At 58.1% G+C, this 23,964-nt stretch overlaps 2 protein-coding genes across 2 annotated transcripts in view; both read left to right on the top strand.

Annotated features, from left to right (window-relative positions):
• The first annotated feature begins 2 nt into the window (after positions 1-2).
• On the top strand, positions 3-6,442 carry CIMAP1D (CIMAP1 family member D). The gene is made up of 4 exons (XM_022565709.2): positions 3-129; positions 1,073-1,180; positions 3,720-3,833; positions 5,456-6,442. Exons 1-4 carry the CDS (start codon positions 3-5, stop codon positions 5,938-5,940), a joined length of 834 nt encoding a protein of 277 aa, XP_022421417.1. The 3' UTR covers positions 5,941-6,442.
• Positions 6,443-7,758: 1,316 nt separating this feature from the next.
• SHC2 (SHC adaptor protein 2) overlaps positions 7,759-23,964 on the top strand; it is a 31,023-nt gene continuing 14,817 nt past the window's right edge. Inside the window, exons 1-2 of the mRNA XM_089905851.1 lie at positions 7,759-9,067; positions 22,631-22,701. Of these exons, the coding sequence (XP_089761977.1) occupies positions 8,585-9,067; positions 22,631-22,701 (554 nt within the window). The 5' untranslated portion in view covers positions 7,759-8,584. The remainder of the gene's footprint in view (positions 9,068-22,630; positions 22,702-23,964) is intronic.

Here is a 23,964-nt window from a genome sequence, read left to right on the forward strand (position 1 = left end):
CAATGGGGACCCTCCCCTGCGACCCTGCTCCACGGCTGACTCCGGTGGCCCTGGGCCGGCGGACCACCGAGTGCCAAATCCCGGAGACTGGTCTGAGGAGGACCTGCGGGGTAGCCCCCTTGGAGAACGGTAGGTGGGCGAGGGGGCCGTGGTGGTGGGACCTTTCCCTGCTCCAGTGCCCCCCACTGGGGTGTCTGGAATGTGTGGGATCCTGGCTGGAGGAGGCAGTCTCTAGGCCCCTGTGCTTCCCCGAACCTCAGTTTTCCTTCCCGCAGTATGGGTGTGAATGTGGCATTCCTGTGGGCCCGTGAGTTGAGTGTCTTAAAGGCCAGGCACCTTTCCCGGTGCTGAGGGTACAGTGGTCAAGAGAGCAGCAGAGGTCCCGTGGGGGGACGGACACGAGGAAAAACAAGCAAGAAGCCTTTGCAGTGTATTCACTGGTGATAACTGTCTCAGAGAGAGCAGCAGAACCTGGGAGCCTGTGCAGCGGTCCGTGGGGGAGCTGAGCCTCCCTAACTCTGACACTGACCCTGGGATCTCCGTTCCGCCTCAGCCCTGCCACAGTTTCTCCATCTGTAGCAAAGCCGCTGGAGTCAGATTCCGTGGCCTATGTAGCACTGACATTCTTGCAGAGGCCACCAAACGTTGCAACTGTGACAGTGTATCTCTGTGTCCAGGGGTCAGTTTCCCAGCTGTGACAGTGTATCTCTGAGTTTGGGCCTCAGTTTCCCCAACTGTGACTGCGTATCTCTGCGTCTGGGCCTCAGTTTCCCACCTGTGACTGTGTATCTCTGCGTCTGGGCCTCAGTTTCCCCGCCTGTGACTGTGTATCTGTGTGTCTGGGCCTCAGCGGTCCCAGGGTGCCCCAGCCCTGCAGCCCCGCCCTCCTGTAACTCCTGTGACTCACAAAGCCCCTGCCACTCCCCCCACCACCCCGGCAGCTGCTACTCCCACACCCCTGCTGTGGAGACTGGCTGGGAGGCCAGGTGGGGGCTCAGGGGCTGGTCCCCTGTCTCCTCCCATCTCTTAGGGTGCATGGCCCCAGGCCGTGATCCTCAGGCTTTGGTCGCAGGCTCCGGGCCAGGCTTGTACGCCCTGCCGTCCACCGTCGGCTACATCAACCACGACTGCACCAGGGTGGCTGGTCCCGCCTACTCGCTCTTCCGGAGGCCCAGCGAGGGTAAGGCCGGTGTGGGAGAGGTGGGCCTCCAATCTCCCACCCAGAGTATTTCCTCACCCCCTTAGATCCAAGGTCTCATTCAGTCAGGCAGGAAGCCGGGACAGTGTGCAACATAACCCCTGCTGTGTGACCTCAGGAAAGCTGCTGTGCCTCTCTGGTCCCTCATGGAAGGGGAGTAGTGTGTGGTTTTGCAGGGCATTTGCAAATTCCTTGCTGCTTGACTTGGGCAAGCTGTGTCTGTTTCCCCCTCTGTAAACAATGACGGTACAGTCCTTACCGAGTTGTGGTCAGGATTAAATACATCTTGGATGTCTGGAGACGTTCATTAAGTGAGGATTGGATGCCTTCAAAGTGGCTACAGCAGTGCCTGGTCTCCAGTCAGAGCTCCACAAAGAAGGGTTGTGGGTGTGAGTGCCGCCTCAGGTCCTCAGTCAGCGGGATGGGGGCTCCTGGGCCGTGATGTCCCACGGGGCGTGGGGAGGGTGGAAGGAGAATCCTTTGTGTTTGGACAGGAAAGGTTGGCGAGACAGCAGGCTGTGGGGCTGGCCTGGTCCGTGGGCCACCCCGCCTCTGTGATGTCCACTTTCCTCCTGGCCAGAAGGGGTGCGACAGGGTGTCAGTGAGCGTTGGATGCAGTGATGGGGCGGACACAGGGCCCCAGCTATAGCCAGCGGCCCATTGTGTGGATGGCGTCACTGCCATGTACCCACAAGCCTGTGCCTTCATGGCGTTGCCCACACGCTCCTTCACCCACTTGCTAGAGTGCTCGGGGTCCCGAGTGGGCTGGGCTGGGGGCTGGAAGGGTCCTTGCTCTGTGGGGACTTTGCTTCCTGTGGACAGAGGCTTGTTGGGAGGTGCGGCGCCAGCAGCCTCTTCTCAGCCCTCAGAATCAGCAACAATCCCAAACCAAAGTGAGAGAAAACTCAGGAAGCTGCGAGTGGCCCCAGAAGGCAAAGGAGGGAATCAGCGTCACATCTGTCACTAGGAAGGATCAAGAACCGAGCCTATGGCCCAGAGCAACCTGGGTTGCCAGGTTCTAATCCCATCCTGGGACAGAGAGACAGATAGGCTGGGGAGTCGGGGGTAGTGGTGGTTACTGTAGACTTTGCTGAGTGCCCAGGGAGGACTTCTTGGAGGTGCAGGCATGGGATCTGGGCTCTGTAGGATGAGTAGGAGTTTGGTGGAGTCCCCTGGAGAAGAAGGGGACCCCAGGCAGAGCTTGCAGCATAGGCATCGAGGTGGGAAATGCCATGAGTTGGACTGTGCTCATTTGTCATGAACATGCTTCATGTGTGTGTACCGTGTCATGTGTGCACACATACGCATAGTACTTAAACCAGTTGGTCCTTGTCAGACCTACTGCACTTAGATGCATGTGCATTTATCCTGGAATGGGCTTATAGACAGTAACAATGGCAATCATAGTAACTGGTCCCAATTTTTTTTTTTTTTTTGAACGCGTTGGGTGTTCATTGCTGTGCGCGGGCTTTCTCTAGTTGCAGCGAGCGGGGGCTACTCTTCATTGCGGTGCGTGGGCTTCTCATTGCAGTGGCTTCTCTTGTTGCAGAGCACGGGCTCTAGGCGCGCAGGCTTCAGTAGTTGTGGCACGAGGGCTCAGTAGTTGTGGCTCGCAGGCTCTAGAGCACAGGCTGAGTAGTTGTGGCGCACGGACTTAGTTGCTCTGCGGCATGTGGGATCTTCCTGGACGAGGGATCGAACCCATGTCCCCTGCATTGGCAGGTGGATTCTTAACCACTGCACCACCAGGGAGGTCCCATTTTTTTTTTTTAAATCGGTGCATGCTTTCCACTTTCTTTAAAAAAAAAAAATCTATGTATGTATTTATTTATTACTTATTTGGCTGTACCGGGTCTTAGTTGCAGCACTTGGGATCTCTGTTGTGGCATGCAGGATCCTTTAGTTGTGGCACGTGGGATCTAGTTCCCTGACCAGGGATGGAACCCGGGCCCCCTGCATTGGGAGCGTGGAGTCTTAGCCACTGGACCACCACGGAAGTCCCGTGCCAATTATTAAGCGCCAGGCGCCGGACCACCCCCTTCCGTGGATCATCTCAGTGTCCATCTTCACATCCTGCTAGTGTGAAGAGGAGGCTGACCTGGGCGAAGAGCTTCCCCAGGACCTGGCTCTCAGAGCCCGACACAAGCCCCTCCCTCAGGTTGGCCACCCGCAGGCTAAGCCCAGGCCCTGGAAGGGCTCTCCTTGGACCCTTACTCGGGCCCGGTTCTCTCACTCTACACAGAAGTCTAATGGTCCAGGAGCTGGTCCCCTAGCCCCTGGCAGAGGACAGGTCAGGGGTGGGGCACAGCAAACGGGACAGCTTTGATTACAGGCACACAGACGGTCAGCAAGACCCAGGGCCCCCAGGTCAGGGCAACCATACCTCGGTGGGCTGAGTCCCTGCCCTCCAAGATGGGGCCAGGGGCCTCGGGGGGTGGGAGTGCCTCAGGGTTAAGCAGGGCACCGAGTAGGCGGTGGGGTCATGGGAGGCGCCCTTAGGACCCTGGGCTCCTCTCCCCAGCATCTCCACAGGAGACCAGCCCTGGGCCGGTCTACTTCCTGGACCCGAAAGTCACCCGTTTTGGCCGCAGCTGCACCCCTGCCTACTCCATGCAGGGCCGGGGCAAGTCTCGGGGTGAGTATCTGACCTGTGCTGCCCTACCAGGACCCTGCCCCTTCAGGCCCTCAGCGAATCTCGTGCCTCCGTACTCTTCTCCCCTCCCACCCCCGAGTTCTTAGACCTTCAGTGTCTTTGGAATGACAAAATCCAGTGGACTCAGAAGAGGGGCCAGGGGCCCTGAGAGAACCTGAATGGGTGAAGTGGCCCAGGGTGATGTGATCTTGGGAACATATGGCCAAGGGTGTCACAAGGGCAGCTGGAGCTCACCCTCGGCATCAGGAGACAATAGGGTACAGTGGGGACTGTGGCAAATGCAGCCATCCCCTTCGCGGGCTCCAGACAGCTCCCTCTCACCTAGGGCGCATCTCCCATCCACCCACCCTTTCATCTTTGACCTACCACAAAGCTACTTGTCCACCACTGATCCATCAATCCATCCATTCATACATTCGCCCATCTATCTACTCACCAGCCTACCCACCCATCCACCTATTCATCATCTAATCCACCCACCCACCCACCCACCCACCCATGATCCACCCATCCACGCACCCACCCACTCACCCATCCACGATCCACTCGTCCATCCACCCATCCGTCCATCCATCCACAATCCACACTCATCCATCCATCCATCCACCCACCCATGCACAATCCACTCATCCACCCACCCATCCACCCACCCATCCACATCCACTAATCCATCCACCCACCTGCCCACCCATCCACCCATGATCCACCCATCCACGCACCCACCCACTCACCCATCCACGATCCACTCATCCATCCACCCATCCGTCCATCCATCCACGATCCACACTCATCCATCCACCCATCCACCCACCCATCCACAATCCACTCATCCACCCACCCATCCACATCCACTAATCCATCCACCCACCTGCCCACCCACCCACCCATGATCCACTCGTCCATCCACCCATCCACCCACCCATCCACGATCCACACTCATCCATCCATCCATCCACAATCCACTCATCCACCCACCCATCCACATCCACTAATCCATCCACCCACCCGCCCACCCACCCACCCATGATCCACTCGTCCATCCACCCATCCATCCACAAGCTACCAATCCAGCTACAGCTCCCTGAACCCATCGTCTACTCCTTCACCCCTTGCCCACCCACTCCCTGCCCAGCCCTCTACTCGCCCGTCCGCTCCAACATGCACTAAGTCAGTTGCTGAGAGCTGAAGCAGATTTGACGCGTCCTCGCTTTTTGTGAGACCCCAGCCTGGTGAGGTGAGATCCAGGTGGGGACCACCTCACCTCAGTGTGGCCATGTCTGGAGAGGCGGAGAGACCCACCCCAGGGGGATCTCAGGAAGGGCTGTGAGGGCTCTGCTTAGGAGGGTGCGGGGAAGGCAGCAGGGAGGAGGGGCCTTTCGCACTGTCTTGAAGGAGGGAAAGCAGCTCCTGGGCGGTGGGAATGGGGAATGGGAGGCATTCCTGGCAGAGGGTTGAGCTTGGGCAAAGGCCAGAGGCTTGAAAGAGAACAGAGGGAGGTTGGGCTCTGTGAGCTCCATGACGCATGTGGCGACGGGGAGCCACGCCAGGTCCTTGAGGAGGTGAGGACCCTGTCCATTGCCAACCTTCCTGCCCCATTCTTACAGATCTGGAGGTGACGCCCGGCCCTGGGGCCTACAGCCCAGAGAAGGTGGCCCCCACGCGCCAGCGGACCCCCCCAGCTTTCACCCTGGGCTCCCGCTTCCGCCCGCGGCCCCTGGACACCTCAGTCCCTGCCCCCAACACCTACACCCTGCCTTCCCTCTGGGGCTCCCAGATCTTCACCAAGCCCAGCAGCCCAAGCTACACGGCAGCAGGCCGCACGCCCCCCGCCCGACCCCCGCAGGACCCCACTGAGATACCGGGTCCAGGCCAGTATGATAGCCCGGACCCCAACGCCTACCGTCAGCGCCGGCCGGCCTTCACCATGCTGGGGCGGCCCCGAGCCCCACGCCCCCCGGATGAGACGCCTGGCCCCGGCACCCACAGCCCCGAGCAGGTCACCATGACCAAGGCCAGGGCCCCGGCATTCACCATGGGCATCCGCCACTCCAAACGGGCCACCACCATGGCCGTGGACACCGCACCCTGATGCCCTTGGGGGACAGGACGCCTGGCCTGGGCTGAGCCTCAGTTTCCCATGCTGTGAAGTGGGGTGTGGGCAGGTGGTGGGCGTGCCTAGGAGAAGCCAGGGTGGGGGGAAGGTGCCTCCTTTCTTCCTGTTCTCTGAACTGTCTGAGGTCCTTCTAGGCCACCTGCTTTCTCCAGTCCCGGGGGGGCTGTGACCCCGTGGTCCCGACAGGGAGAGCCTCCTTCCAGCGTCCCAGTTTCTTCTCTCCGGGTCACACCAGGCCAGGTCAGGCCAGGCCAGGTGGAAAAAGGGACACTCTGGTCCTCTCGAGCTGTTGGCTGGAGGCACGGCTTCCTGTGTCCTAGAACTCAGTGTCTGCCTGCTAGGGCCTGGGTCCCCAGCACAGCTTGGGTTTCTGCCAAACTTGGGCTCATTCCTGCTACTCATGGAAGCACTGAATTCAGCCCCGAATCAGGCTGGAAACAGCACTCCTGCCCCTTCACACTCTCTAGCTGCTTGCCAATAAATCCCCGTGGCACCAGGAGCTGTCCGCATCACACACGCGTTGTCTGTTCATGTCACAGGAAGGAAACCCAAACACTGCTCCCGAGATCCAGACCCCCAACTCTGCAGCCCCTGGGGATCTGGATGGGACCAGAGACAGGATCCAGGGGTACAGGAAGCGAGAGGTGGGGGCCAGGGCTTTGAGTGGGGGGAGCTAGCCAGGTAGGCTTCTTGGAAGAAGGGACACTGAAGCTGGGCTTTGAAGGATGCATAGGAATTTGACGGAGTCTAACATTTGCCATCAGTAGGTTCCTACTGTGTTCCAGATATCGATAAGATCATCTCACAGTGACTCAGGAGGCACGTCATGTTTACCAAGGGGAAACAGGGCTTCAGGGAGTTTGGACACTTGTCTGAGGGCACTGAGAATGTGTGTCCTTCTGATGCCAGGATGTAAATCCTGCCCTTTGGGCTCTGTTCCTGCCGCTCTTTCCCAGGGACGGGAATGAAACACGTGGATGGAGTCCTATAACCGTACCCTCCATGGGATGACACGTTATAAACCCCAGCCCAGAAAGACCCTAACCCAGGAGCTTGGGAGGGACACAGACTGCACCTCGACTCCCTGGAGGAGAAGACACGGAGCGGGGGGTGGGGTGGGGTAGGGTGGGGGTGGACGCAGTAGGCAGGACCTAGAGGGCTCCTGGGGTGGGGGTCAGCTCTCTCCCCCCAGCCTGGGGTGCCAAACTTGAACACACACCCTTCACCCAACTAGGTGGACATACCAGGACCCCCCTACACACACACCTGGGCGGGAACCCAGACTCCCTCCTCTCTCTCCCTCTCCCCGCCCCCCACACCTGGACACACACACGGTCAAATCCGCACATAATATACATACAACCCAACCCTCACACAGCCCACAAGTTTGTAGTCCACAACAGACACAGAGCGCACAGAGTCCAGGTGGGGGCTCCAGACCCCGCCAAACGTCACCCGCCCACACCGACCCAACGCCACGCTCTCCCCGCCCGCTCCTCGCGGACCGCAGGCGCACAATGGCTCCCTAGGCGAGAGACTGGGGCCTCGGGCATCGCAGCCCCCGGTCCCCCCGCCGGCCAATCACGGCCGCGCGCGCCCCTCCCGCCAGCCCCCATCGCCGCCTCCTCCCCAGCCCGCGGGAGGCGGCCGCGCGGTGATCTCACCGCTCTGATTTATCGATCCGGCCCCTAGCGGCCGCGCCCCTCCTTCCCTTCCATCGCCACCTGCCCCGGCCCCGGCCCCTCCCTTTGTTTCCCGGCAGCCGGCCCTGCCTGGGGCGGGGTTGGAGGGGGAGGGGAGGGGATCGGCCTGCTCCGGGCCGGGAGGCTGGGTCCTGGGGTGACCGAGACCGTCCTTTCCCCGGTGCAGAGGCGGCAACCCTTGAGGCCTTGGCGGACGGACAAGCCGGCAGGCCTGGGAGGCTCAGGCCCTGGAGTTCAGTTGAGTTGATGCCGGACGGGGCCCCCCAGAAATGGAGGAGAAGCCCGTGACCCTCCGGCCCGCGCCCCTGGCTTACAGCCGGGGAAAGTGAGGCCCAGGGCAAGGCAGCGTAGGGCCCGAGTCTGCGCTGCGTGTCCTCGGGCGCACACCCCTTCCCCTCTCGGAGCCTCAGTTCCCCTGTCAGGAAATAAAGCAGGGCCTGATTTTCAAGTACTTCCGGCAGGAACAGAGGGGCTAAGCTTAGGGGCTGGGGCGCTCTCCTTCCTTGACCGCGCCTCCGCCCCTCTCCAGACCTCAGTTTCCCGACGGCGAGAAGGGAAGAAAGGAGGTGATTTATAAGTCTCTCCCGCCTCTGTGCTTCTAGGAACTCGGGCGACGGGTGGGGGTCGAAGTGAGGGGTCGCTGCCCCGGCCCTGGGTTCGAAACTTCGCTTCCTCCCTGGCTGCCGGACCCGAGTCAGCGCTCGTGCCCTCGGCGGGCCTCAGTTTCCCCAGCCTCCCCGCCGGGCACCGGGGCGCCAAGGGCCGGGGGTCCCAGGGGCGCAGCCCCCCGCGGCTGCGCGCTGGGCCGGACGGATGACATCACCGGGCCGGGGGCGGGGAGCGAGCGGGAGGGAGCGGGAGGGCCTCCTCCGCGCCAGGCTCAGCGCCCGGGCGGGCTCGGTCGGGCGGCCGCGGCCATGACGCAGGGTCCGGGCGGGCGCGCGGCCCCCCCGCCCCCCGCACCCCCGGAGCCTGAGGCGCCCACCACCTTCTGCGCGCTGCTGCCGCGCATGCCGCAGTGGAAGTTCGCGGCCCCAGCCGGCTTCCTGGGCCGCGGCCCGGCGGCGGCGCGGGCTGCGGGAGGCGCGGGGCCGGCGGGGGGAGCCGAGCCCGAGCCCGAGCCGGCCGCCTCGGCCGGCTCGGCCGGCGTCCCGGCGCTGGCGGCGGCGGTCCTGGGCGCCTGCGAGCCGCGCTGCACCGCGCCCTGCCCCCTGCCTGCGCTCAGCCGCTGCCGGGCTGCCGGGGCGCGGGGGTCGCGGGGCGCGCGGGGGGCAGCCGGGCCCCCGGACTCCGCCGCCGACGAGTGGATCCGCAAAGGCAGCTTCATCCACAAGCCGGCGCACGGCTGGCTACACCCGGACGCCAGGGTCCTGGGGCCCGGGGTCTCCTACATCGTTCGGGTGAGTGGGCCGGCGCGACCCTGAAATCCCATCCTCCCCGGAGCCCCAGCCTGGGCACAGGGGCTCCCATCCCCCACTTCTTTCTCTGGGACACTCTGGACCCCGAGAGCCAGATCTCTTTCCGTCCCTCCTTCTCTCCCCATCACCCTAGACCCCCATCGCCAGCCCGCGCTCAGCGGGCCGCCCCCACTCGGGAGGCACTGGGGTCCAGGTTCCCACGGCGTCACGTGGGGAGGGCGGGGAGAGGGCGGCTGGTGGGAGGGGGGCACGCATGCGCGGGTTAAGCGGAGCCCCCGTTCCGTCGGCCAGAGTCCGCGGGGTGGGGGCGTCCTGATACCCAGACCCCCACTGAAACCTCCTTCCCAGACTACAGAACCGGAGACCTTGGCCTGAGGTGGGGCGCAGAGAGGCCGGGCCCCGCTAGGCCCCAGGATTCGAGATGTGAGACTCCAGGAACTTGGAAGGTGCTGTAAGGGAACAGGTCTTCATTTGTCCTGGTTTTATTATGAACCTTTTGGACGTACGGAAACGTGGGCCGATGGCCGGCCCGTACTAGCGCCCACGCCTGTGAACGCTGCGCGCTCCCCGCTCAGCCTGTCTGCCCCTGTGTGTAGTTTCTGATGAACCGTCAGGAGGCAAGCGGCCCGGGGGAAGGCGCTCCGTAAAATGCTTCCGTGCGGCCCCCTGGCCCACTGGGGCCCTGCCCGTCCACAGTTCATTGTCACATCCAGGGTCCGGCAGTATTCACAGCGCCTCAGTCTGGTTTTTGGGACCAGGATCCTGGAGGTCTGTGTCTTTGCAGTTGGCTGTTTTGTCTTTGGTTCTTTTACAACCTCTCCCCCCCTCGCCCCCCACCCCCGTACTGCGTTGAATAGTATCCCCCCAGATTCATGACTTTCGGAACCTGCGAATATGGTTTTTATTTGGAAATAGAGTCTTTGTCGACATAATCAAGTTAAGATGAGATCACACTAGATTAGGGCAGCGTATTGGATAAGAAGAGGGAGATTTGGACACAAACGCACCGGGAGGGCCCACGTGACAATAGGGGAGAAATGGAGCGATGCATCCACAAGCCAAGGGACACTGAGGGTGGCCGCTCACCACCACCAGACGCTGGAAGAGGCGGGAAGGGCCCTCCCCTGAGCCCATCACCGCCAGGGAGCAGGGCTCTGTCACACCTTGATTCCCAACTTCCAGCCTCCAGAACAGTAGGGTCAGGGTTAGATTTCTGTTGTTTTAAGTCCCCAGTTTGTGGTGCTTTGTTGTGGCGGCCCCCAGTGGCCTTGACTCTTGTCCATGTGTGGTCCAGGCAGGGTCCACTGTGTCCCGGAAGCCTGTTAGACATGCCGGGCCTCAGGCTGCCCCAAACTCTGGGTCTGCCTGTTCTCTCCTGGCGTCTTCTAACTTGGCTGTGGCCCCTTCTTTTGCTGAATCTCAGCTTCACTGGATTCAAGACTGATTTCGTAGTGAGATGTTTTGTGGGTGATGCCTTGGGCTTCAAACCACATCCTCTCAGGGGCGAGCTGTGTCTGCCCACCGGCCACGGCCACGGGGATTAGGAGTGTTCAGAATTCAGATACTCGTGTTGTTGAAGTGCAGGCTGTTGGATTATTCCAATGATCTTGACGGTTTTTTTTTTTTTTTTTTTTTGCGGTACGCGGGCCTCTCACTGTTGTGGCCTCTCCCATTGTGGAGCACAGGCTCCGGATGCGCAGGCTCAGCGGCCATGGCTCACGGGCCCAGCCGCTCCGCGGCATGTGGGATCTTCCCGGACTGGGGCACGAACCCGTGTCCCCTGCATCAGCAGGCGGACTCTCAACCACTGCGCCACCTGGGCAGCCCGATATTGACGTTTTCATCGATGCAGCAAATATTTAATGCATGCCTCGCCCTGCCAGGTGCTGATGGTATCGTAGGAAATGGGAAAGATCTGATCCCTGCTCTTACGGGGCTCAGATTTCTAGAGGGAGAGGCTGACAGTAAATAAATAAGAGACAAACAGGGAAATGGCAGGCACTGGTAGATGCTGTGCAGAAATTACAATCAAGTGATGTCAGAGCAAGAGACTGGTGGCTGCTTTTAGCCGGGCTGGTGGGCGAGGCGCCTCTCAGGAGATGCCATTTAAGCTGAGACCTGAAGCCACTGCGGCCCCAGACGTGAAACGATTGGGGAGAGAGAGTCCGAGGCAGGGGCTCAGCGGGCACATTCGGGGAGCTGCTGGAGACCCACGTGGTGGGGCTGATGGAGGGAGACAAGAGCAGGAATAAGATTTGGGGGCTGTGGGGAGAAGCTTGGCTTTGGATGGTTCTAGGCAGGGTCGCAGGGCAGCGTTGGAACTGAAAGGATCTTTTCTGTGGAAATGGGCTGGAGGGGGGCGGCTGGAAGGGCAGCAGAGAGACCTCGGAGGTGGCTGGGGAGCAGTCGGGTGAGCGGATGCAATGGACCAGGGCAGCGTGGGGCTGGGGAGAAAGGGGCCACAGCATCCATGTTGGAGACAAGCCAGCAGGAGTCGCTGGCTGATGGGTGTGGCGCCCTGACTCAGGCTGCCTGGAGAGGCGCGGCCCCGCGGGGCCTGAACCAGCCTCAGTGGCCTGCTCCTCCCCTGGGAGCCGCTTGTCTCCCTGCACCCACATCCACCAGGTGTCCTGGGAGCCACGGAGTCCCCTCCTGGTTCACAGAGAAGTGTGAAGTTAAGGCAGGAGCAGCCGTATCCCAGATTACGCAGGGACAGGCAGGTCCTACCCTGGGTCCTCAAGAGGGGATGTGTGTCCCCACTTATGTAAGGTGGGGAAACTGAGGCACAGAGAGGCAGGGCGGTTACATGGTGAGAATCCAGGACCAGACCCAGAGCTGAGGCTCCTCTCAGAGCCTGAACTCGCTGCCACCTGGCAACTACCAGGGTGGTTGGCAGACTAACGGCCCCAAAGACGTCCCCGTCCTGGTCCCGGGCCCCGAGGATGTGTCACCTCACAAGGCAGAGAGGACTTTGCAGGAGGGATTAAGTTAAGAACCCCGAGATGGGGAGGACCCTCGATTCCCCGCGGGGGTCCAGCGTCATCCCAGGGTCCTTATTAGAGGGAGGCAGGAGGGTCAGACGCAGAGAGAGACGGGAGATGCTGCGCTGCTGGCTGTGAGGATGGAGGAGGGGCCGCGAGCCTGGGATGCGGCGCCTCTAGAAGCTGGAATAGGCGGGAACCGATGCTGCCCTGGAGCCTCCGGAAGGACCAGCCCTGCCCACGCCTGCATTTAGCCCCGTGAGACCCCAGTCGGACTTCTGACCTCTAGAACTGTCAGGGAATACATTTATGTTAAATTTGTGGTAATTCGTTACAGCAGCAAGGGGAAACTAATACAGCAGCTGACTCACCTACCTGATGTCACAGAACCCTCACAAAACCCTGTAATGGTCCCTGTTTTGAGACCAGAAAAGGGAGACTCAGCGAGCAGAGATGCAATCAGGGCACCTGGGTTTCTAGACGCTAGTGTGGAGCCTCCAACCCTGAGATTTCCTACCCAGTTTCTAGGGGAGGAAACGGAGGCACAGCCGCGTCAAGGAGCCCGGCGAGGGTGGTAGCAGCTGTGGTGCCTTTAGCGGCATTGCGGCAGTCCTGACCCAGAGCAGTTTAGACCCACGACGACCTTGATCATCTCACGGGAGAAGCAGCCCCGGGCGGGTGGCGGCTCTGGGGTTGGTTAATTTCACGGCTTGGGGATCCTGTCATGGATTCACGTTCTTTTCATCTGTGTTGGGGGTGAATAGTGTCCCCAACCTGATTTGGAAATAGGGTCTTTGCAGATGTCATTGGGTAAGAAGAGGCCCTCCTGCATTAGGGTGGCCCTGGACCGAGTGACTGGCGGCCTTGAGAGAAAGCCATGTGAGGACACGCGTGCAGACGCTGGCCACGCAGCTCGAGGCCAGGGAGGCAGGAGGACAGCTACAGCGGAGGCCGGAAGGGGCGGGAGGGAGCCTCCCCTGTAGCCTCCGGGAGGACCCGGCCCTGCGACACCTGGGTGAGGGGTGTCTGGCCTCCAGGACTGGGAGACAAGAAACGTCTGCTGTTTTGAGCCGTCCAGCTTGTGGGGCTTTGGCCCAGCCATCCCCAGAAACGCATGCAGCACCCTTGCCGTGCTTTTCCTTTCTCAGATCAGTTCCTCTGTCCCCTCACCCTCCAGAAAAGAACCCTCTCCTGCCAGGTCCTTCTGTGAATAAGGATGCCTTTTCCAGAAAGCCCCAGACAGTGTCCTGTGACGTTCCCTAAGCTGCCCGTGGGACTAGCCTAGACCAGTGCCGCCCAGAGGCGGATGTGGAATGTTCCAGATCCGTGCTGTCCCATTGGTAGCCACGTGTGGCCACGAGCACTCGAATGGGGCTGGGGCAGCTGAAGAACTCAACTTTAAGTTTGCTTCATTTTAAGCTAAGTTCAAGTGGTCGCCTGGCACTCTGCCCCCCTGTTGGACGGCTCTGGTCTAGATGGATACTTGCCCCGTCTGTGGATCCATCCTGTTTCCTTCCATCGGGGCTGCTTCCACGCCCGGCACTTCTCCTTTTGTTACCGAGTCCAAGCTTGTACTGGTCTATGCAGGACAGGCCAATAAATCGAGAGCCGAGTCGTTGGGGCAAGGAATAGCGACTTGATCTGGAGAAGACAGTGGACTTGCGTCCCAAAGAGCCATCTTCCCTGAGACAGCGTGCAGGATTCTTCCATACTGAAAGGGGCGGGACTAAAGCCAAGCACTTCCTGGTTCCCGTCAGCCTCCGGAGGGCAGGTGTTAATTTCTTCCTCCTGCAGGAGGCAGGATTCCCAGAGATGGGCCACTGTGTTTAATTTAAGCTTTTAGGCAACATCCACATAGCGATTAGTTTGTAATAGAATACAGGGTTTCTTCCCTGTTACACTTTTACGAAAATTCTACTAACAAGCCCTTTCTGCTTTTCGAGGTGCCCTCACCGTGCGCTCTCTCGAGTTTCTCACGAGGAAGGCTTTGGATGGGGCACAGAGAGACTGAGAGCTGCCCCAGGGGCCCAGGCCTGGCTGTCTCCACTGCCCAGTCTTTCCTGAAGGCTGGTCTAGTAGGTGGTGGTGTGTGGGGAACCTTGGGAGGTTAGCTGTGCTCAGGTGTTTTTAGCTGCAAATGCAGCTGATTGCTTGAAGTCAAGGGGTAGGATGGCTCCAGGGTGGATTACTTCAATGACTTGAGCATATCCCTGAAGCCCCAGGTCTTTCCATCTTTTCCACTGCCGTCTTCAGCATGCTGGCTTAGCCATCCTCATGGTCACAAAAGAGCGGCCACAGCACCAGGTATCACATGCAGATCCAACCATGTCCACTGGAAGAAAAGGCCATCCCTTTCGTTCTTCTCGCCACACCTCACTGGCTGGAGATGTCAAGCTCTATTCATGGCAGGGGAGGTGGGCCACCAAATTGGCTTGAACCAATGGTGAGCAGAGTGTGGTGCCCAGACCTCAGGGAACTTGTTATAAATGCACTTTCTTGGGCTCCACCCCAGACCTGCTGCGTCAGAAACTCTGGGGTGGGCCTGGTGAACGATGTTTTACCAGCCTGCCAGCTGATTCCAACACCCACTCGTGTTTGAGAACCACCAGCCTAAGCCAGCTGCTTGCAATACTGTTGAATTAACCACTGCTCATTTATAACTAGTGTTTGGTAACCTCCACCCTGAAATGAACATCACATATATAACACCTACCTGCACATTTGTCCCCCCCCAAATCAATACGAGGTAACAAAACAGCAATAAAAAGGAGAAACACAGAGGCAGCAATTCACAGTAACATAGAATATGTTTCAGTGTGTAAACGCGTAAGCTTCTCTAGGCGCACAGCGACAGAGACAGGAGCCACCGTTCACACGACAGCTACAAACAGCTCTAGGGTTACTCTGGCAGCTCCAGTACCACCATTAGAGTTGCTGCAGGCCGTGTGATTCTCAAAATAGCGGACAACTCTTGGTAAAGCCTGAACGACACACAATGAAGCATTCTGTCAACATACAAGATAGTTTCAAGTTTCATTACATTCGATGCGTATTAAAACCATACCAGAAAGTTAAGCATAAAATTACTGTGTGATCCAGAAATTCTACTCCTTGGTATACACCCGAAAGAGCCGGAAGATTATAAGTATATGACTGGCTATATGGGTGAGGTTGAGTGAGTGTGTGTGTGTGTGTGTGTGTGTGTGTGTGTGTGTGCATCTAGGGAGGAGATAAGTATTCTTCTCTTATGGGAATTGAGCAGGAACTCAGATATTTGCACACCCATGTTCATAGCAACACTATTGACAACAGCCAAAAGGCAGAAACACCCAGCTGTCCGTTGATGGATGAATGAATAAAACGTGATCCAGCCACACAGTGGAACATCACTCAGCCTTAAAAAGGAAGGCGGTTCTGACACCTGCTACACCACGGATGAAACTTGAGGACGTGACGCTCAGTGAGAGAAGCCAGACACAGCACAGATACTGTGTGATTCCACGCACAGGGGGTCTCTGCGGGAGTCACATCCACAGAGACAGGAAGTAGACCGGGGGGGGGGGGCGGCCAGGGGCTGGGAGAGGGGTGGGGAGTCAGCGTTTCATGGGGACAGAGCTTCAGTTTGGGGAGATGGGAAAGTTCTAGAGATGGATGGTGGGGATGGCTGCACGACAATGTGAAGGTACTTAGTGCCACTGAGCTGTGCACTTACAAATGGTTAAAATGTTAATTTTAACGTTACGTGTATTTTGCCACGGTAGGAAAGAAAACAAAGAAAAAATGCCCTTAGATGCTACGAGTTCTGTGTAAAATGGTGTTAGGTTGGAGTCGTGGTGAATGTTGAGGGCTTTTCACAAACGCGAACGCCCAGGAGGATGCTCTGAAGTCCTTGGGGACCCAGGACCAGCGTCAGTGCAGGGCTCCCCAGATTTTGGAGGAGTGCACCCCACGATTTTGCAGGCTGCCCCTGAGTTTGTGTCGGCCCTCAGCGGGGCTCGTGATGCTCGCGGCGGGCTCACCTTGTGCGTTTTTGGCAGGGAGCATGGAGGCCAGCTCTGCCAGCCTCTGTGAGTCTGGTCAGGAGGCACGGGTGCCCGTGCATCCCGACGCGGCTGCTGGAAACTTTGATCGCTTGGTGTACGGGGGAGAGTGGCGTCCCCCCAGGTTCATGTCCGCCGGGCCTCAGAATGTGACTTCATTTGGAAATAGGGTCTTTGCTGTTGCAATGAGGTTAAGGTGAGGTCCTCCTAGAGCAGGATGGGCCCTAGATCTAGTGTGACTGATGTCCTTCTCAGAAGAGGGAAATCTGGACACAGACACACAGGGAGAGGCCACGTGACCACAGAGGAAGGGGCCGGAGGGATGTGTCTGCAAGCCCAGGCCTGCTGGCCACCGCCAGTAGCTGGAAGAGGCAGGAAGGGCCTCCCTTGGGCCTCCAGCTGGGGCGCGGCCCTGCTTCACCTGGATGCTGGGCGTCAGACCCCCAGGACTGGGGGACACGGAGTCTCTGTTGTTCGAGGCCGCCCCCCAGGAGACTAACGCACTCAGTTAAGGTGAAGTTTCTCCCTGGTCAAGGCCCCATTTGTTTCCGTTATAATCAACGCATATCTGTGGGGATGTACTTTTTTTTTGGTCAGACCTTTAAAAGGGAAGGGTAACATAGGTGTGTTCAAGTGTGCAAGGCAGTCCGCTGCTGCCCGGGGCCCCCTCACCGGCCCCCCTAAGTCCCCACCATCCGGGCCCCTCCGCCCAGAGCCCTGTGTGTCTGTTCCTCAACTGCATCTGTGGAGGGGGACTCTGACACTCTGCAAGCAGCCTGGTGCCCAATAAACGTTCACAAACTCGTCTTAGCAAAAATGGACAGTTCTGCCTGGATGGACACTTTTCATTTTGATAATTACGTGTTTATTTTAATGGTTATTAGGAAACACTGCTAGGCATCAAACCCAAGTTTTATGGTAGCAATATGCAGTTTCCTCTTTTCTTCATGCACATTTTTTCTTTCTTTTTTTTTTGGTCGCACCATGCGGCTTGTGGGATTTTAGTTCTCCGACCTGGGGTTGAACCCAGGCCCTCAGCCATGAGAGCTCAGAGTCCTGAACATGGAACGCCAGGGAATTCCCACTCATGCACATTTTCTTTTCTTTTTCTGTTTTTTGCTTTCTCCTTTTTGTTTTTGTTTCCCCATGCACATTTTAAAAAAACTGAGATGTAATTCAGTGTCATAAAACTTACTCATTTAAGCTGTACAAATTAGTGGTTCTTAGTGCCCTTGCAGATTTGTGAAACACTCATTGTGATCTAGTTCCAGAACATTCTCATGACCCCAGAGGAAGCCCCGTCCCCATGAAGTCACTCTGCACCCACTCCCTGTCCCCTGACAACCAGGAACCCACTCCCTGTGTCTGTGGATTGGCCTGTCCTGGACGTTTCCCATCCATGGAATCACACACCGTGTGTCCTTCTGTGTCTGGCTTCTCTCACTGAGCGTCGTGTTCTCAGGGTCCATCCACGTGGTAGCAAGTGGCGGGGCTTCTCTCCTTTTCATGGCCAAGTAATGTTCCAGTGTGTGGACGGATGACATTTTGTTTATCCATTCACCAGTTTATGGACTTTGGGGTTGCTTCCTACAGTTGCCTTCAGAAATAAACTCAGTTATGTTTATAAATGGAGTTTATTTAAAATGAAAACACTAAGTAGTAATGGTACAGGACCTATGGCACCGTGAGGGGTGGCGTGTCCTGCGGGGAGTGTGGTGAGCTGGGTGCTCGTCCTGTGTCCGCCCTGGTGTGCTGTGTGAACTCGGCTGGGTCCCTTTCCTGCTCTGAGCCTCAGTTTTCCCACTTGTGACTCAGTTTTCCCCTTACATCCTAGGGCTGGCTCTGGGTGGCCTCTGTTTCTGCGTTGGCAAAGGGGAAGGTGGGCTGCAAATCCGCCATTTGGGATCCCTTCCCGGCCTTCTCTGTCGGTCTCCCAGGGGCAGCTATAACAAATGACCACAAACTGGGCAGTTAAAACTACAGAAATGTATTCTCTCCTGGTTCTGGAGGCCAGACGTCCAAAATCAAGGTGTCGGCTGGCTGGTTCCTTCTGAGGCTCTGAAGGAGAGCCTGTCTCCAAGCTTCTGGGGCCGTAGCCCTGCCTCCAGCTCCACATGCTTCTCCCTGCATGTCTGTCCCTCAGCCCCCCTCTCCCCTTCTCCTGTGAGGACGTGTGGCATCGGATTTAGGGCCGATCCTAAATCCAGGACCGTCTGACCTTGACATCCTTAACCTGGTTGTATCTGCAGAGGTTCCCTTCCACTAAGGTCCCTCTCACAGGCTGTGAGGCTGGGCATGTGGACAGAGCCTCCTGGGGCTGTCACCCACACACCACGGCTGGCCTTCCGAGACTTTGGGATCCTAGGTCAGAGGTCGTGCTCCCTGGCAGGCCCAAGGCTGAATTTGACCTCTGCCTTTTTTTTTTTTCTTCTATTTGAAAATAAAAATTCCTTGTCGTTGTTTACAAATTGGGGTGTTTCAGGCAAAAGCCCTGGATTTCAGGTGGTCTGGCAGCACTGGGCCCCTCTGGCCCCTGAGCGTGTAGTTTGCTGCAGTCTTCACCGCCTCCTGCAGGGCCGGGGGACGCTCCAGAGCCCAGGCTGTGGGTTCAGATCCTATTTCTGCCGCCTACGACCTGTGACTGCCAACAGGTTACAGAGCCCTCGGGGCTGTTTCCCGAGGGGTCACGTTGCTGCGGGCTTTGGGTGGAGCGGGTTGACAGGTCATGTGCGCAGCACACTTGGAACAGGGCCCGGCATGCGACAAGTGGCTTATCAGTGTCATCGCTGCCCGGCACGCGCGTCAGCCACCTGCTTACCTTCCCTGCCTTCGTAGTGTGTTCTCCACCCTCCGGGAAGGGGACCCGTGTTGCGTCTCCTCTCCCGTGCAGTGGAGTCGTGCACCCACTTCACCCGGGGGGGGGGGGCTGGGGTACTGGGAGGATTTCAGTCACACAACCAGAATGAGCTGTACACTAGTTAGGGTGATTTAGACCCCTCACACCCTGGGGCCCTGCAGCACTGACGCCCCACGCAGACGCATGCTCTGTTAGAGTGAGGGCACGTGTTGAGCTGCCAGCACCCACCAAAGCTGTCCACTCAGTGTGAGAGTCTACTTTGGGGGCAGGGGCCACAGCTAATTCTCTTCGAGGTTCTACATGTCTAATGCACGCCTGGCACATAGTCCCTGCGGACCTGTCTATCCGTCCCTCCATCTACCTGTCCATCCATCCACCCATCCATCACCCATCCTCCATCCATCATTCATCCATCCATCGTCCATCATCCATCCAATGAAGGTGAGACACATCAGTTCACCTCCCTGTTTAAAGCTGTCCCACGGCCCCCCACGTTGGTCACAATGAAACCCAGCCCCTCATCACAGCTCCAGGGTCCCACATCCTCTCATCTCTCATTGCTCCAGCCACACTGGAGTGAGTCTGGTCTCTCCAAGCTGGTTCCCGCTTCTGGCCTGTACTTGCTGTTCCCTTTGGCCTGGATCTTCACTTGCCTTACTCCCTCTCTTCTCCTGGTCACTGTCTAGGGAGCTTCTGCTGTGTAACAAACCATCGCACAACCTAGTGCATGGAAACAACAAACACTTTTTATTTCCTGTGGTGCTGTGGGTCGGCTGGGGCTGAATGGTCTCCTCCTTCACGTGACGATTGGCTCCATGTCAGCTGGGGAGATGGGGGTGGGCCATGTGTCTCGTCATCAGGCAGGGTACCCAGGCAGGGTACCCCGGCAGGGTCGCAGGGTCCCAAGAGCAGCAGGGGAGCAAGCACCGGTGACGGGTGACCATGCCTGTCCGTGTGCTGCTTGCATTACGGCCAACCCAGGGCCTGGATGGGGGAGGGGAGGAACTGGTGGCCACTTTTACAGTCAGCCAACGGCATCTGTAGAAGCACCTACTGTGTCCTGCGAGAGCTTGTCACCCACACATGTGCATGCACACACGCACATGCTGTGTACACGTGTGTCCTCCTTGGCCCCCTTGTCCACACAAAAGGCACTGTGCCTTCTAGTCGGCACCTTGCTCTTTTTACAGCTGCAGACTCTTCCACTGCCAGCACCGCGATTTATTTAGGTTCAGCAAAGATACAGGCTGCCCAGTTAAATGTAAAGTTCCCACGAACACGAACAACCGTCAGTATAAGCATGTCTTGTGCATTATTTGGGACATACACTAAGAAGATATTAATCGTTTATGGGAAATTCCAACCTAACTGGCGTCCCGGGTTGGACCTCACAACCCTAGATGTGTCAAGTTTTGGGGTGTCTGCAATTTCTTGTTTATTCCTCCAGTGCTGCAAGTCCTGCAGGAGGGGAGGGGCAGGCGGCCGGGGGCAGGGCACCCCGGGGCCAGCATAGGAAGGCATACTCCGCACCGGGCTGTGGTGGCAGTAAATACCCGCGCAACTGCCCCAGCACCGGTCCTGCGGTGGGGGGGGGGAGGGGGGCGGAGCCCTGGGGGGAAGGTGGAGTATGGCTCCCAACAGCCACCTGCACACACATAGGGAGCCCGCAGACTGGTGTGTCTTTGGGATAAAGTCCTCAAAATGGAGTTTCAGGGTCAAAGCATATGTGCGTGTATCATTTTTTAAAAGCCGAGGGGACTTCCCTGTGGCACAGTGGCTACGACTCCACGCTCCCAGTGCGGGGGGCCTGGGTTCCATCCCTGGTCACGGAACTAGATTCCACATGCATGCCGCAACTAAAGACCCCACATGCCACAACTAAAGATCCTGCATGCCGCAATGAAGATCCCGCATGCCGCAACTAAAGAAAAAAAGATCCCACATGCTGCAACTAAAAGATCCTGTGTGCTGCTACTAAGACCCGGCGCAGCCAAATAAGTAAGCAAATAAATATTTTTAAAAATTGAGGTAAAATTCACATAACTAAGTTAACCATTAACCATTATTTATTTATTTTCTTTCTTTCTTTTTTTTTTTTTTTTTTTTGACTGTGTCAGGTCTTAGTTGCGGCACACGGGATCTTTCGTTGCGGCGCCCAGGCTTCTCTCTAGTTGTGGCCTGTGGGGTTTTTTTGTCTCTCTAGTTGTGGCTCACGGGCTTCAGGGCGCATGGGCTCTGTAGTTTGTAGCACGCGGGCTCTCTCGTTGAGGTGCGCAGGCTCAGTAGCTGTGGCGCGCGGGCTTAGTTGCCCCGTGGCATGTGGGATCTTAGTTCCCCGACCAGGGATCGAACCCGCGTCCCCTGCATTGGAAGGCAGATTCTTTACCACTGGACCACCAGGGAAGCCCCTACCATTAACCATTTTTTTTTAAATTTTATTTTTAAAATTTATTTATTTTTGGCTGCATTGGGTCTTTGTTGCTGCACACAGGCCTTATGCAGTTGCGGCGAGCTGGGGTCACTCCCCGCTGCAGTGCGCAGGCTTCTCATTGTGGCGGCTTCTCTTGTTGCAGAGCACGGGCCCTAGGTGCGTGGGCTCAGTAGCTGTGGTGCACGGGCTTAGTTGCTCCGCGGCATGTGGGATCTTCCCGGACCAGGGCTCGAACCCATGTCCCCTGCATTGGTAGATGGATTCCCAACCACTGCGCCACCAGGGAAGCCCCCCACTAACCGTTTTAAATCACAGTACAGTGGTATTTAGTACAAGGTTGTGCAACCACCAAATCTATCTAGTTCCAGAACATTCCATCAACCCAAAAAAAACCCCGTCCCCATTAGCTGTCACCCCCTACGCCCCTCCCCAGCCCCTGACAACCACGAACCCACTCTCTGTCCCTGTGGATTTTCTTGTCCTGGACGTTTCCCATCAATGAGATCATATGACAGACGCTGCACATGGCTGTGCCAGGTTCCCTCCCAGCTGTGCAGACAGCACGTTGGAGGGTGCTGGTGGCCGTCGTCTGGCCACCCTGCCCCACCCCTCCCCCGGCTGTTCCTGCCTTCTCTGTCCCTCAGCATCGTCTCTTGGAGATTTTGAATTACCGAATTACCTTCCGTGGAAATGGTAATCTGAGCAGGGGTGGGCACACTCTCCCTGGAAAAGTTCAGACAGTCAAAGCTTTGGGCTTCGCGGGCCAGACGTCCTCTGTCCCGCCTGCTCGCAGACCCTGTCCCGGACCCTGGGGACGCAGAAGTGAACGGGGTCGCCACCATCCAGTCCTCCCGGGCTGACCTTCTAGTGGAGCAGAAAGAGAATGAACAGCAGGCGGTTAAATGAACAGCCAGGACTGAGCCTGGAGGAATCCACCGCTTCCAGGGAACAACTCCCTTACAGTCAGGGAGGGCAGCTCTGAGGAGGTGACCGGGAGCCTGGAGCTGGGGAAGGAACCAGTCCGCAAATAGATGGGGGAAGGGACGGCTGGGGCTGGCTGGTGCAAAGGCCCTGTGGCAACCAGGCTGGGCCTCATAAGGACAGAGGCGGGGGCTGGAGCCCAGGGTGGCGGGAGGGGAGGGCGGAGGGCTCGCTGGAGGGAAGGCCTGGGATCCACGGTCAGGCCCCAGCTGGGCTCTGCTGGGCTGGCGCTGACCCTGTGCTCTCTCCCCTCAGTACATGGGCTGCATCGAAGTCCTCCGTTCCATGCGCTCCCTGGACTTCAGCACTCGCACCCAGCTCACCAGGTGAGGCCCGGCTGCGGGGGTCGGGGGCTCTGGTGTGTAGCTCTGTGCTGGGAGGTGAGGGTGGCGGACTCGGCGACAATTCCCTCCCCCTTCCCGGCTTGGGGAGCAGTGCTCCGCAGGGTCAGAGCGATCTGGGGCGGGGCACAGTCCCAGCTCTTTCCCCGCCTGCCGGTCACCCACGCTCTCCGGACCCCAGATGATCTCCTGGAGACGACAGCGCATCCCTCAGAGAGTGTGTGGGTCCCACGAGGGGTGCTGAGGACGCCCCAGCATGTCCTGGCACCCAGGGGGCGGTGCTGCTGGCTCCCGGTTGAGACTCAGGGCAGGGCTGCAAGGGGCTGGGAGCCTGTCCAAGGCAACCAGGGCATGTCCACCGTCCCGGCTTTTTTTTGGTGCAGAGAAGGCATGGTGGTATCATGATGCTCCGAGCTGCCTGGACCTGAGTCATGTAGAGTCAAGGGTACAACCAGGGCTGAGGAAGGAGGGGCCCACATTGTTTTGCATGTTGAAAACTGACTTAGTGCATTCACCAGAGACATTAAAAAACTCTATTGAGGTATAATTCACCCAATCAAAGTGTACAATTCGATGTATTTTGCTGTTTTCCAAGTTATGCAACCATCACCACGATCTAATTCCAGAACATTCCATCACCCTGAAAGGAAGCCCCATCCCCATTAGCAGTCACCCCACCCCCTCCCCATCCCCTGGCAACCAGGAACCCACTCTCTGTGTCTGTGGATCTGCCTGTTCTGGACGTTTCCCATCAGTGGAATAACACCCTGTGTGTCCTTCTGTGTCTGGCTTCTCTCACTGAGCATCGTGTTCTCAGGGTCTGTCCACGCTGTAGCGAGTGTCAGGGATTCCCCCCTTTTCAGGGTTGAGTGATGGTCCCGTGTGTGGAGGGACCACATTGTGTTCATCCATCTTCAGCTGATGGCCGTTCGGGTGCTTTCTACCTTTCGGGCTGTTGTGAGTTGAGCTGCTGTGGCTGCCCACGGGCAAGCTTTGTGCAGACGTGTGTTTTCAGTTCTCCAGGGTGTGCACCTGGGGGGGATTGCTTCACATTTGGAGGAGCTACTGCTCCATTTTGCCTTCCCACCTGCGGGGTGAGGGCTTGGTTCCCCTCACGGCACCGACATTGTTGAGAGCCTTCTGTGTGTCCATCTGACCCTCAGGACCTTGTAAAAGTTCCAGCCCCTCCGCAGGGATGAGCCGTTTCATGGAAGTCTCTCCCATTCTGTTTGGGAGGCTTGGTTCTGC

Source organism: Delphinapterus leucas, unplaced genomic scaffold, assembly GCF_059928025.1.
Source record: "Delphinapterus leucas isolate spDelLeu-1000000601 "Yukka" unplaced genomic scaffold, BTC_Dleu_Yukka2 spDelLeu_asBTCV2_sq25, whole genome shotgun sequence".
In the NCBI taxonomy this organism is placed as follows: domain Eukaryota; kingdom Metazoa; phylum Chordata; class Mammalia; order Artiodactyla; family Monodontidae; genus Delphinapterus; species Delphinapterus leucas.

Excerpts from the sequence above, each read along its gene's own strand:
- CIMAP1D (XM_022565709.2), top strand. The coding sequence starts at position 3 with ATGGGGACCCTCCCCTGCGACCCTGCTCCACGGCTGACTCCGGTGGCC. Across the intron at positions 1,181-3,719 it reads CTTCCGGAGGCCCAGCGAGG|CATCTCCACAGGAGACCAGC; the intron begins GTAAGGCCGGTG and ends TCCTCTCCCCAG. Across the intron at positions 3,834-5,455 it reads GGGCCGGGGCAAGTCTCGGG|ATCTGGAGGTGACGCCCGGC; the intron begins GTGAGTATCTGA and ends CCATTCTTACAG.